Consider the following 13,756-nt stretch of genomic DNA (forward strand, 5'->3'; position numbering starts at 1 on the left):
GATATAAATATTCTTCGGAGTGTGTGCGTGTGTGTATGTATGTGTGCGTGTGTGTGTGCGTCTCACGAGCGCTTCGGCTCCTTGATCGCTTCTCATACGGACTAAAAACGGCCCAACAGCGCCATCTTGTGGCTATCTCTTCCAACTACACGCTCAGGCAGACCTTTACCTGAAGGACATAACATAAACTAATACATTATTCTGAATAAAACACATTTTTATGCATGGTGTCATTTCTGTATTTATATCGCTGAAATGTCTGTGATGATAAACCTTACCACTTTGTTGTACTGCCTATTACTATGTCGTAAAGGCTGTATGATCCAGTACAGATCATTTTATATTGTACAGTTTGTATTCGAATACATTCTTGTATTTAAATACTAGGCTTGCTAATACTACAACCAATAATAATAATATTACAATTTCACACATTTCTACTAAATTGCCTCGCTTCTGCACAATAAAATGACATGACATACTCCAAATACAAATCAAGTAAAGCATGAGGTCAGAACGGATGGTTAATTTTATTTCTGACATTCAATTTTGTAAAATAACCAAGGCAATGTCAGGCATAAATTCCAAAACCAACCGTAGAGCATTTTAACAGAACAGAACTGGCATTCAGAGTCAGGTTTTACAGAGGAGGTCCCAAATGTGTCTGGAATAAAACAGACAAAAGAAACAGAAAATAATTAAACAAATGTCTGTCGGGAATCTCGGTCAGAGCTGCCCTGAACAACATCTGTTAGTCAGAGGCAATAGCATTGGACAGCAGTGTTTGTTTTTCTAATATGATTGTTAAAAATGCATTCAGGAAATATATGAGTGCTCTGTTACAGCTATAGATTCCATTACAATATATGCTTCATTTTTCAGTGATACATTTAGCCTCAGAAATATCAGGATTTCAGATGGGAAAGTAACTTCAGCCTTCATAGGATACATGCATTCAGATCCTCTCCTGCTTACTACTTAAAATTCAATACAAACTTTTTTTTTTATTAATGAATATACATTAACTGTATCATTTTAAGAAATACTGGGATATTCAAGTCACTTTTGTAGTGGTATTTTCACAGCAATTTGATCAGGATGAATAATAAAATATAACTTACATGAACTGACTTATTGCAAATGTACCGTTTTTTCAGAGCATAAAGCTCACAGCTGACAGGAGCTGCTATGTAAAATGTTTCCTGCTCAATGTTACGAGCAGCAAAGAAGAGTCCTGCAAGTGTTTGGCAGTAGCTCACAAACAACTTGCCTAAACAATAAATAATACTTTTTAAATGAAGTCAATTCCACAGATGAAATCTCAGACGCATGCAAATAATGCATTTAAACATTGAGAGGCGTAGTTTTACTTATCTAATTTCTTGGTTATCAGATAAAAGTATCGTATAGTCACAAATAAAACATTGAGCTTAAGATAAAAATTAAATATGTCACAGTTCATTGTCTAGAAAAGTGACTGAATAACTGCAATTTCTCCAACATGGAGTATAAAGTAAGCAAATACATCTGGAATCTACAGCTGACAGGCTTTATCACTTAATACTGCAAATTAAAATGCAATTGCCAAGGGCGGTTCTCTTCGTGTGGAGCATGGGACATTTTGTCGTGCAGGTGATTGCTCTGCTCGACAAAGCTCTCATGCTCCACAATGAAAATGTGTGTGAGGAGGTTTAAATCTTTGTAACCATTTGAAGTGTTTTGTTTTACTCAAAGTCAAAGAAATGGAGCTTGATAATAAAAATGAGCATGAGTCATTCAAGAATACAGAAAAGTCCTTATGTTCATCTTTTTCAAGGAACAAGTGCAAAATACATCAAACTTTTCATCTCTTTAAAAAAAACAAAAAAACAGAGATAAACAGCGTTGGCCCGGTTTGATCCTACATCGATTATGTATTCATTCTCAGCCCTGCAGCCAACACTTTCTAATGTCAACAGTTAATTCATTCATAGTAATAAGACCTTAAGTTATAGTGGTAGCAAGGAATACAGTTGAGGGTTAACTAGAGCTTCTCCTGTCCGTCGGCACCATGCTGATCCCACTCCTAACATTAGAGGGCATCAGAGTGATCACACCAGCTCAAAGACGCGTCATACAGAGCGGAGAAGCAGCAACACTGGCTGGTCACACACATCAGAGGCGTGGTTCCCCCAAAAGCTTCTCTCACACACACGAGTTTATCTTTGTTCACAGACATGTGAAGTAATCGGGAACATCAAACCACATGGAAGCTTTGGAGGAACCCAGCCCTGATCCTATTTATATATCAACACTCCTCTGATTTAATATAGATGCCATACAGAGCAACATTTATATACATTACACACCAACAGATTGGGCTGTCTCCTCGTACACAAACACTTCAGAGGGTATTTGGTTGCTTACAGCCGAAGAACAGCTTTGGAGCGTTGCTAGTATAAATGACATTAGTGCAAATGCAACCCCCCCCCCCACCCCAAAAACAAGAATAGGGAAAATGGCAAAACAAATTAAATTGGTAGCAAGGTTAGAGCACATTGGAGACACAAATAAATGCTGTGGTAACAGTGGCAGCGTGCAGGCTCTACATATAAGCGTGCATCAGGACTTCGCATTCTCAAGTGTCAGTCTCTCATTCAGACTCTTCAACACACACACACTCACACACACTTCATCCCGTCCGGCCCCATTTACTAATCACAGGTGCCGACAGAGTGTACCAACATGTGCGGGGGGAAAAAGCATTCCTATCAAACGGCTCAATTTGCTGGTAATAACATTTCATGGAGTGACTGAGCAGCAGGATAGGGATGGTCTCAGGAAAAACTGGGTTCTTTGATGTGATTGGTTTAACAGGGAGCTGGATGGAGCATGGTTGGCTCCTGCCATGAATTAATGGCAATGGTAAATTCGACTGCTTAAATAAACATATAGATATATATGTATATATGTATGTATGTTAAATTAGCTGAGCTGAGGGAAATGAGTGCGGATGAGTACCATGAACGAAGTAAAGACAACCAGGGGATAATACCCCCACCACATTCTCAACAAAACCACGGCTTCTGTCGCGTCTCGTCTCCCCCCACTGTCTTTCTCTCCCTTGTTTTCAGTCCGTCTGCACTGCGGGCTGTCCAATAAAGCAGTAATGTAAAAGTTATCTCAAAAATAACATCTTTTTAACAGTTATACAAAAGTTTTGGCGATGCGGATTGCTGGGACCAGCCAAACAAGTTTGATTCAAATATTGAAGCAGAAGAAGAGAGAGAAAGAAAGCTTGACACGTGAAATTAATTAGTTCTTCCACTGTGAACCCTTTGATTTGTTCACACTGTAACACTTAAATAGACCACGTCATGTATTCTCTGCTTAGCACCGGGCTTCAGGTCACGTGATGGCCTCAAGAAACAACATTCAGTCCGTTAATGCTCAGTGTCTTCACTCACTGCTGTCATCCAACAGAGACCACCAAATATCTTTATGGAACCGATGGAGAAATCTAAAGACTTTATGATCATTATGACTTAACTAATGCAACCATCGGTTTTCTCTGGCCCATCACGGCTCTCTAAACCTACAAACCGTTCCTCGTTAGATCATGGCACATACAGGACTACAAAGAAAACCCACATACCACCAGATGCACAGCATTAAAGAGAAGCTGCACAAACAAAGGCATGATGGGAGCACACACCACATGAAATGCGAGGGACATAAGCATCATTTTAGGACTAATATCAATGTAAGAGCTGTGATGTGGTTCTTCAGTTTCATTCAGGATTTCACATTTCGTGGACATGATGTCAAACTACCAACTATTTTAGAGATGAGATAACTTCATTCCCCTTCCTTATGTTGAATGGAAATTAAAATCTTTGCTGGCATGAAAGTTAAACTCCTCATGGAAATACATTTAGACAGACTGTTAGCCGTGGGATGGCAACATGTTGTCATCATGTGAGTTTCTTTTAATGCTGAGTGATGACTATCAGCTTAGAGATGGGTTTTTTTACAAAATGGAGAGGATTGGAGTTCAATGTCTGACATGATGTGATAGCCACTGGCTGGATAAGTATAATATAGGCAGAATACTGGTAGATGGGAGTATTAAGATTGTGTTTACATGTGCATGCAGATCTGTGTGTGTTGTTACAACAGGGCTCAGAGGCTGCAGGGAGGAGGCGACTGTTTCTCAGAAGAGGAAGAGGGCGGGTCAAGCTCTGATGATTGACCAGCAGTTGACTCCGCGCTGTCCAATAGGAAGCCTGTGTTTAGGTAAGGGGCGGGCTCAGGCTCAGTAGGGCTCACCTGGGCCGGTGGTTGTGAGGAGGGGTGGGAGAGAGATGGAGTCATGTCCAATGTACCAGAGCAAGAGGAGGAAGACGAAGACAGATGATCTGTGAGCAACTGCTTATGTGATTCAGTCACAAGTGTGGATGAAGAAATAGAAGAAGAAGAAGAACAAGAAGAAGAAGGAGCCTTGGCCAGGTGTTGTGAAGTAGAGGGCACACCACAGGAGGAGGAGGAGGAGGAGGAGGAGGTTTCTCCAGCTGACACGGCTGCTCCGCTGCCTCCTTCCTGCTCTGCTGTTCCCTCCTGCTTCCCACCATCTACAAGAGAGTCATCTGTCTGCTTTTGAGGTGCTTCTTCCTGCACTGCAGGGCTCTGATTGGCTGCAGGGGCTTCTGGGTTGGGGGTTGCTGGTAGGCTCTTGAGCTGCGAGTGGCAGAGGGGGCACGTCTCCTGGACATAAAGCCATTTCTTCAGACAGCCAGCGTGGAAGAAATGACTGCATGGAGTGATCACGGCACTGTTCATGTCCTGGAGGAAATGAGCACACACAAGCTGTGTTAGGTTCCTGTGACATTTCAAAAACCACAGTGCCGTATCATTGAATCTATACTATGCAGGCATTTTCTTTATAACAATGTGAAGACTCAGAAAAGCAATCCCTGTCAATCATCAGTTATGCTTACTAGAAGTGTGCAGCAGGGTGTATGTCGGCACCCTACTCCAGCCAGTATTTTATTCTTATTTTGCTAAGTGTGGCCCCTTTATGGATGTCAGCCTTTGGGCAGTTGGTGTGTAGCCCACAACAGCAGGCTTTAGAGCCTAACTGCCCTGAAACAATTAGCAAATTATCTTTTAATCTTCCTGATCACTGCCTACTTCATGCTAACACTGTCCCCTTTCTTCATTAGCTCTTTAACTTGCTCTCTCTCTCTCTGCACTCCACCATTAAGCCGGGGAGGAGGGGCCAACTTTGAATTATGTGTTTATAAACAGCAACGGACAAATCCTGCTTTTAACATGTATCAAAACAAATTTCACATTAGTCGAGTCTGAAGCCTGTAATTGATTCTTGGCCATGTGCTGGCTTTAACGAAACACAGGAAACCAGTTGATACCTGGTAGCAGATAGCACAGATGTCGTTGTACTGCTCCAGCTGTGTGTTGCTGGCCGTGGGGAGGCTTTTGATCTTGTTCACAGCGTCTCTCCTGAGCAGGAAACTCTGCCAGCCCAGCTGTGCTCTGAGCCAGACGTTATAATAGGAGTGGACCAGGATGATGGTGCTGCCCATCACACTCCACTCGCCAAATACCGTCTCCGACACGCCGTAGCACACCACACACACCGCGACCTGGCAGAAGAGATAATCAGCAACATGCCATAGAAGCAATATTCGTCAACAGTGCCTTTGGCCCGTGGTGTCTTCTAAAGTGTGACACTCACCAGGAACTCCAGCAGTCGGTACGTCCCGTTGACAATGTAGATGACTTCATCCATGTTCTCCACTGGAGCTTTTCGAAACTCCTCCACCATAAAGAGAATGTAGATCAGCAGAGTGCCGAGGACCTGGGGGAGACGGACGAGAGAGTCTCAGCATGTTGATGTTATTACATTCAATAATTAATCACCAAGTACAGATGGTTAGGACACCTCAGGCAGAGAGGGTTTAGTAGGACAGGGTTTCTATTACATTCTTTCTCTATGAATTGAGACATTTTAGGTACAATTACACATCTTTGTGCTTACATGAACATCCAGGGCGTTTTTGGGTACCTTCAATAGTTTGTGCATGCTCTGTGTGTGTGTCTGTGTTACCTGCAGTGATGTGAGGATGGAGGAGGAGATGATGATCAGTAGCCAGAAGTCCATGTGGAAGAACTGACAGATCATATAGGCCATGTAGGCTGGGAAGATGAGCAGAAAGAGGCACAGAGACACTGCTCTGAAGTGCTTCCACAAACTCCTAAAGGAACGAGAGGAGGGAGCGAAGAGAAAACCATCAGCTCCGTCTGTACCATCGTGGATGTGTTCGCTTTAACACATTCATTCTCTAAAAGCATTTCTTGGGTAATAATAACAAAAAGGAGATAGGTTACGTTGTCACTAGGCATTTTTTTGTCCATGTTGAAAGACATGGGACTCTATTTCAGGATTATCTATGGCACAGATAATCAATAAATGGTAAATGTATGTTACTTGTCTCTTGATGCTCCCAGGGCCAGGACTATGGGGTCAGCTATCTCCAGCATGGACTGCAAGATGGAAGCAACAACAATGAAGAGGATGATGGAGAGGAGGAAGGCTCGGTGGATGACCTGAAGCTCGATGAGGCCGGTCTGGACAGCGAGGATCAGCAGGGTGATGCCTTCTGTCATGCCCCTGCACAGACACACAGGAAACAAACATCCATAGTGATTACACACACACAACACACACACACACACACACACACACACACACACACACACACACACACAACTGACCTGTGCATGGTGTTGTCATTCATAAAGGCTCTGTAACCTTGCAGGTAGAACTTGCAGAGTGTGAGAACCCCCAGAGCGATGAAGGAGACGGTGAAAACCAGACCCAGCAGGGAGTACGGCGTACTGCAGCATTCTGCAATACTGAGGACATGGAGAGAGGAGACAGAAGAGGAGAGTAAACAATGGTTACAGGACAAGGCAAATTAAAACAAAAACAGAACAATAACTCCAAAACAATCTGCTTATTTACAAAGCACACTCAAGCAGACTGTTCGCTCGTGTGATGCTTCTACCTGGTAAGAAAGAGGAAAAGGAGCCTCTCCCTTGAGGTAGGCTGGTCTCGGGTGCTAAAGTAGGAGTAGATCTGCAATGCGAACAGCAGGAGCCAGAAACACATGAAGAGAACTGGAAGTACCAGCTGGTTCCACAGAGACATACCCAACGCTAGCAGCCCGTACACTTCCACCACCTGGGGGAGAGGGAGAGATGCAGAGGAGGACAGACGGAGGCAACAGGGAAAAGACAGGATTGCATTAATATTAAATGTGACGGAATCTCTCAGGACTGCACGATTTGAATGAAAACAGAGAAAGATGGCCACATTGGGCCATACAACTCCATTATTACCTGAGCCAGCTCCCTGTAGGCCGTCTTGGCCAGGTTATATGGTACCAACAAATTAGAAGCCAGAAGTAGATGACCTCTAGGCCTGTGAAAATCATGGAGAACTTATTGATGAAGACGATGGTCTCCAGCGGCACCAAACACAGTCTGGCCACCAGAGGGAGGAGGTGAGCAGAGAAAAGCCAAATCCTCTTGGTTTGCATGACACAGGAACATAGTGTACACACCACCAGCTGACCTGAGAGAGGAAGAGAGGATGAAACATACCACATATTGAAATACCCCCCTCTCTCCGCAGCGCTGTATCTCTGTCACTGTAACCATGTTATGTCTGCTTGCTCGAGCTGTCCCGGTGCAGTGAAATCAGAACTCAGCGTGGTCTCTGTATAGCACAGGAGAGTCAACAACTCCTCTGCAGTGAGATCAAAACATTGCAACTCCTAACAATTTCCAATTCAACACGGACCAGCTTCACAGCAATAGGGCCAGGAGTTGGTGATCAGAAGGAGTTGAGCGAAGAGCAGCCAAGTCATATGACCTTTAAGAGATGCTTTTTAATATAGCTGAGCAATTCGCTGCAACTCCCCAAAGATTCAGTGCCTAATTTATAGAGGATGGATTCTTGCAGTCACAGAGACTTGGGTTTAAATAGTACTTCTGCATATATTGCAGTACTACAATGACAGAAGAACTATGTTACTATTCTTATAAGAAACTTTTCTAGACCTTTCTAACGACAAGTAACCACAAAGGAGAGGAGAGACAAGATCAGAGTGTGAAAAAGAGCATCCTGTGCGCTGAGAAAGAGCTGCTAAATAACCCACACATGTCCCGATGGTTGGGTTTGTGCAAGACGCGTACGGCGTCTTGGTGCATTCATGTGTCATACTGTACCTATGAGTGCAGTGGTGAATCTGTTCATGGAGAGGGGTTCAAGGTAGACAGGTCCTTCAAAGCCAGACTCTAGTTCACTGCGCACATAATCCCTGAAAAAAAATTTAAAAAAGGTAAAAATGATCAAATTAAAGCAGGTCTATTGTGAGGTATTATCCACAACTGACTTCAAGCTCACACGGTTTTATCGCTATTCATTTAAACCTAGCTTAAGAACAACTCATACCAGCTTTTGGTATATTTTGTGGGTAAAACACGATATATTATAAACTTACAGTGAATGCTCATATGGTCTCCCTACAAAATCAACAAAGTGTAAGTGTGTACCTTGAGACTTGGTGACCAGCAAACAGCAGCAGGGCCGTGAGGACGTACAGGTAGAGTTTAACCAGGTGCTGACGAGGCAGAGTCAGGAGCACCAAGCTCAGGATGTAACCTGCAATGTAATACATCATGCAGACACACATGCACATAGTAGGTAAGAGACAACAAAGCAAGTAAAAAGGGATACTATAAAAGTATCTCTGTGTCTTCCTGTTTGACGACCATACTAACACAAAATTGATTTACTTAATAATAATGTAATTGCAGGGAAATGTTTTTGACAGTCAAGAAAGGGCGGTGGTGGCGAAGTCCATAGGGGCTTGGCCTGGGAACTGGAAGGTCACCAGTTCAAGTCCCCGAAAGACCAAGTGCCACCGTGGTGTCCCTGAGCAAGACACTGGTTACCTACACTGCTCCCCGGGCGCCGTACATAATGGCAGCCCACTGCTCCTAACACTAGGATGGGTCAAATGCAGAGACGACATTTCGTTGTCCTAGTACTTATACTCTGTGCAATGACAATAAAGTTGAATCTTTCTTTCTTTCAAAAACAGACAACAGGAATATCATACAACATAACATGCACCAAAAACTCCTCAGTGCATAGCAACAGTTCCTTTGGTTTTACTGACTCTCTCCCTCTTTTATTATGCTGTCCAGCTACAGCGCTCATCAGCACATACCAAGCCTATTGGCTCATTAGCCAACTGCAGCATAGTCTGACAGCACACACACACAAACACACAGAGAAAATGCAACACTGTGCTTGTTTGTTTTATTATAGCTAGGTCAAACCAGTCTGATCATCAGACTTTGCTGAGTCAACGTCACCCTCGCATCACTGTCACTGTCAGTCAGGGCTTCAGCTGGACTGGGCTGGCTCCCTGTGCTGCAGAGACCTTGACTTTGTGAACTCATCACAGGCTTTTTGGTAACCCGACTCAAGTGTATATTCCATGCATTGTGTTCTGGGATGATACTCTGTCTCAAAAGGAGGTTATGGCCTGTTGTGTGAAAATACTAACCTAAAATTAACTAATCTACACTTGTAAATTGCTCTTTGGCTTCGTTCTGACAGAGCTACCTACACACTTGACACCGACACACTGCTTCGGACTGGCACAGCTGACTCACACTGCCACTGCTGAGGCAACAACCCCATGGCTGGAGGAGGAAAACTAATTCAGGCATCATCCATCTTTTTTATTTTACCAACAGATTGTTTTGGTCCCACTCCACTTGACTTTGTGCCAAACAATCCCTCCTGAGCGCCCTGAAATCACTACAAAGAAGACCCTCATGGCTTACTACCTACCAATGTGTGAGCATTGTCAAACTGACACGGTTTAGGTACAAAAGGCTCACATAGAAAGGAGAGAAAAGGAACCATGCAAATCCAACCACGAGAGATAATAGTGTGACTGATGGCTGTTGTTGACCCACGTAAAAAGCCAGCGGAACAAATGCTGCATGTGCTGCTAGTCCAGTCAAATATTCCCCGACCAAAACAGATACCATAAACCATAACTTCACTGATAACATTGACATTTGCTCATAATGCATTTGTCAAAAGTGTAAAATGCTTTTGAGTGCAGAGAACGCAAAGCATTTGTATAATGCGCTGCTCTAATCCTCTGAGAAATGTTAATACAGTGGATTGTATTGGAACAGGCTATGTGTCAGAGTGTGTGTTTGTGTGTGTTTGAGGTCAATACTGACCTACGTAGTGCAGGTAGAGGGCCAGGTATTTGTACTGGAACAGCGGGTTGTTGGAGAGACTGGAGCGCTGGATCTTCTGGAAGAAGGAACTGACATCCCAGCGGTACAGGACATCCAGTAGCATGATGCTGGGAACCCGCAGACCCACATTGAGCACCGACTCTACGCAGTCCTTCACTGCCATGGCCTCAGCTTAACCTCTGATCGGCAGGCAGAACTGACCAATAAAACGGGATGTAAAAAGTGGGCGCGCTGCAGAGAAAGAGACAAAAAAAAATAGATTTGAACAGGATGCAGGGCAGATAAGAAGCCGTTAAGAGATGTAGAGAGCAAACAGATGAAATCCAGCCCTCAGTAAACAACACCTGAGGTGGAAGTGAGAGAGAGGTCAGAGGAAGGTAGAGAGACAGATTACGGAAGTGCAAAAGGATGCAGGGGAGATGAAACTGCTATTTTATCTACACGCAACAGGAAGTGCATTTACATAAACTAACTGCTAATTATTTTAAGACCCAAAAGTATTTTTTGTGAGTAAAATGTTGTCGTGGCTTGTAGTATAAAAAGCTACCCTACAATAGCCAGGCTTTAAAACTAATGTTCCACCATTTAGACCACCGACAGAACCCCCAAGAAATACTTGTTGAAACATCTAGCAACTGTTTTATAAGAATAAACAGACGTCCATGAAATGACTGCAGGCAAACACAAGTATAAATCAAAAGAAACACAAGTGGTGTTTAAGAAGTGTAAGGGTGAGAGTCACAACCAGAAAGTAATGTTGAAAACACGACATATGACCGGGAAGCATTGTAGCATTGTATTCATGTCAGATACACTATATAGACAAAAATATTGGGACACTCTGGTATATGGGGGTGGTTTTTCTAGGGTTGGCCTTGGCTCCTTAGTTCCAATGAAGGGGATTCTTAATGCTTCATCTTACCAAGTCATTCTGGACAATTCTATGCTCCCAACTTTGTGGAAACAGTTTGGGGAAGGCCCTTTTCTGCTCCAGCATGACTGTGCCCCAGTGCACACAGCAAGGTCCCTAAAGGCACGGCTGGATGAGTTTGGTGGGGAACAACTTGACTGACATCAACACCTTTGGAATTAACTAGAACGGATGTTGCGAGCCAGGACCTCTCATCCAACATCAGTGTCTGACCTCACAAATGCTCTTCTGGATGAATGGGCAAACATTCCCACAGACACACTTCAAAATATTGTAGAAAGCCTTCCAAGAAGAGAGGAAGCTGTTGAAGCTGCAAAGGGGGGACCAACTTCATATTAATACCAACGAATTTGGCATTTGGGTGTAATTTGTAGGTGTCCCAATAGTTTTGTCTAGTGTATTTTACATTTCCTTTTGGACTTGGTATTGCGAGTTTGTCTGACACTACATTATCTCCCGGATAAAACTATGTTGACTGTCCTCCTACCCTGCTTATGTGTGTCATGTCCCTCGCTGCTGAATGTAGGAAACACAATCCATGGATATGTTGTTCAAGTCCCAAAAATGAGACTATATACAGTACAGTAAATTACATAAAGGCTTGTTGAGATGAGACATATGTATGTGAACTGCATGCAAATCTATAATTTGCATAGTCAAATCTATCGGTTAATAATCAATCACATTGAAGTTCACAAAAGAAATCGAGGCCTTTGTTAGCAGAAAACTTAACATAAGCACAGGAAACAGAAAACAAGCTGGGAATCCTTCAAGTGTTTTTATGCTGGTTCAACTCCACATCAGGCGTGATAAATGAGGCACACTGGTGAAATCTGTTTGTTCACATATAAAAAATGCTTCGTCAGTTTTTCATACACTGTGCTGTTTATATTTACAGCATACAATTAGTAGCATATTTATTTCCTTTTATACAACACTGTCTAGTGAAACGCAACGTGGGTTACTGTAAGCGAGTATTGCTGGAAACACATTGTAGTTAGTTGTAAACAGAGTTATGCATTCATTTTGCACATCTTATTGTAGTTTCTAAACTCATATATTGACTTTACCAGAGACTTTGATTAATTGATTGGCGTCTGGATGCAAGTAGTTTAACAAATTTCCCTTGGCTTAACCACTTTCAAATCATATGAAAATAATAACTAGTTGTTATAAACAGTTACTCTAAGGCAATTTTAGTTCATATTTCCTGTCAGGTTTAGAATAGATCCTGCTGCAACAGAAAATATCCTGCAGTCTTTTTTTTAATTGCAAGTTAATGACAACAAAAGGCCTTTTAGCAATGGAGTTTAATGATCCTCACAACAGAATAAGGTTTGATCAATCCACCTCAAGCTTCTGGTGTTGCACTTAAAAGACACATTTCTAATCACTTCATAATGATCCACTTGAAATTGTAGAGTCGACTTCCAATCCCCTTCATATTCCTGCATCCCAGTACAAGACCATTAAAACTTACATAACTCTGAACTCACCAGGACTATCAGTGGTCAGAGAGAGATCACTTCGCAGAATCCGAGTTTATATAAGGCAAAGTCTTGCACACTATTTTTATCTTTCGTAATCCATTAACAGCTACATTGCATGGTATGGTTGGATTTATTCGAAATGGGTGTATTTATATTCATGCTCGCTTATGAGACATCAGCACTACACACGTTATGGATGAGTGAGTGCTGCATCGTTTGTGATACGCAATGAACTGTAGTAACCCCCCCGTCTCGACGGACGAAAAAAAATCTCTAAACTGGCCCGTAAAGACTGCAACACTTTGCTAACCAGAGACCAGTTTCATATTTGCAGTATACTAGGTGACTGAAAAGCAAACTAATAGGTTATGTTTCTCCAGTTGTGAAGTTTGTAATATATCTATATCAGCGTACGTGCTGTGTAGGGATGATGAACTGCATCGAGCAGGCAGCAGGCACAGAGCCAACAATTCAAGCTAACGTAGTCAGCTAGCATCTCTGCCTGTTAGCTACTGTCAACAACCGAGCTCCCTTCAACAAAACAGGAAATAAAAACACACCTAACGCGTTAACTTTGTTCTAATGCTACTATTTAGATACAGGCATCCACACACACTCACATGAAAGCTAGACAGTGTTATCTTAAGAGTATTATCTGCCTCGTCTAACGATTAGCACAAACTGTTTCCCCCTTAGCCACTAGCGTTTAGTCTTAACTGTAGGACAGCTAGCAAGCAGACTGGTAGATCCTGAGCTAGCTATGGCGAATAGCCAAGACTCATAAGCAAAAAAGAGAGCTTACATTCCGTAGGACGATGTTCGCAATATGTACAACTGTTTCGGGATACTTTTCGGGTCGGATATCGACCATTTTAACTCGGCACCGCCCGAGTTAACGGTCCTCTTGATGGAAGCGCCTCACACTCAAAGGATGCGGCCGATCCGCTCATCTCACCTAGCATCCATTACCCCGAAGTAC

At 42.9% G+C, this 13,756-nt stretch overlaps 1 protein-coding gene across 1 annotated transcript; it reads right to left on the reverse strand.

Moving 5' to 3' along the window:
• Positions 1-511: 511 nt before the first annotated feature.
• Positions 512-13,750, reverse strand: LOC134871932 (RING finger protein 145-like). Its single transcript, XM_063894954.1, is given in 13 exon segments — positions 512-4,821; positions 5,409-5,642; positions 5,735-5,857; positions 6,107-6,254; positions 6,488-6,670; positions 6,775-6,915; positions 7,068-7,243; positions 7,402-7,463; positions 7,466-7,636; positions 8,293-8,384; positions 8,620-8,728; positions 10,336-10,587; positions 13,580-13,750. Coding segments are annotated over 12 exon segments (2,283 nt in total). The 5' UTR covers positions 10,520-10,587; positions 13,580-13,750; the 3' UTR covers positions 512-4,161.
• Positions 13,751-13,756: the final 6 nt, after the last annotated feature.

Source organism: Eleginops maclovinus, chromosome 11 (genome assembly GCF_036324505.1).
Source record: "Eleginops maclovinus isolate JMC-PN-2008 ecotype Puerto Natales chromosome 11, JC_Emac_rtc_rv5, whole genome shotgun sequence".
NCBI lineage: Eukaryota > Metazoa > Chordata > Actinopteri > Perciformes > Eleginopidae > Eleginops > Eleginops maclovinus.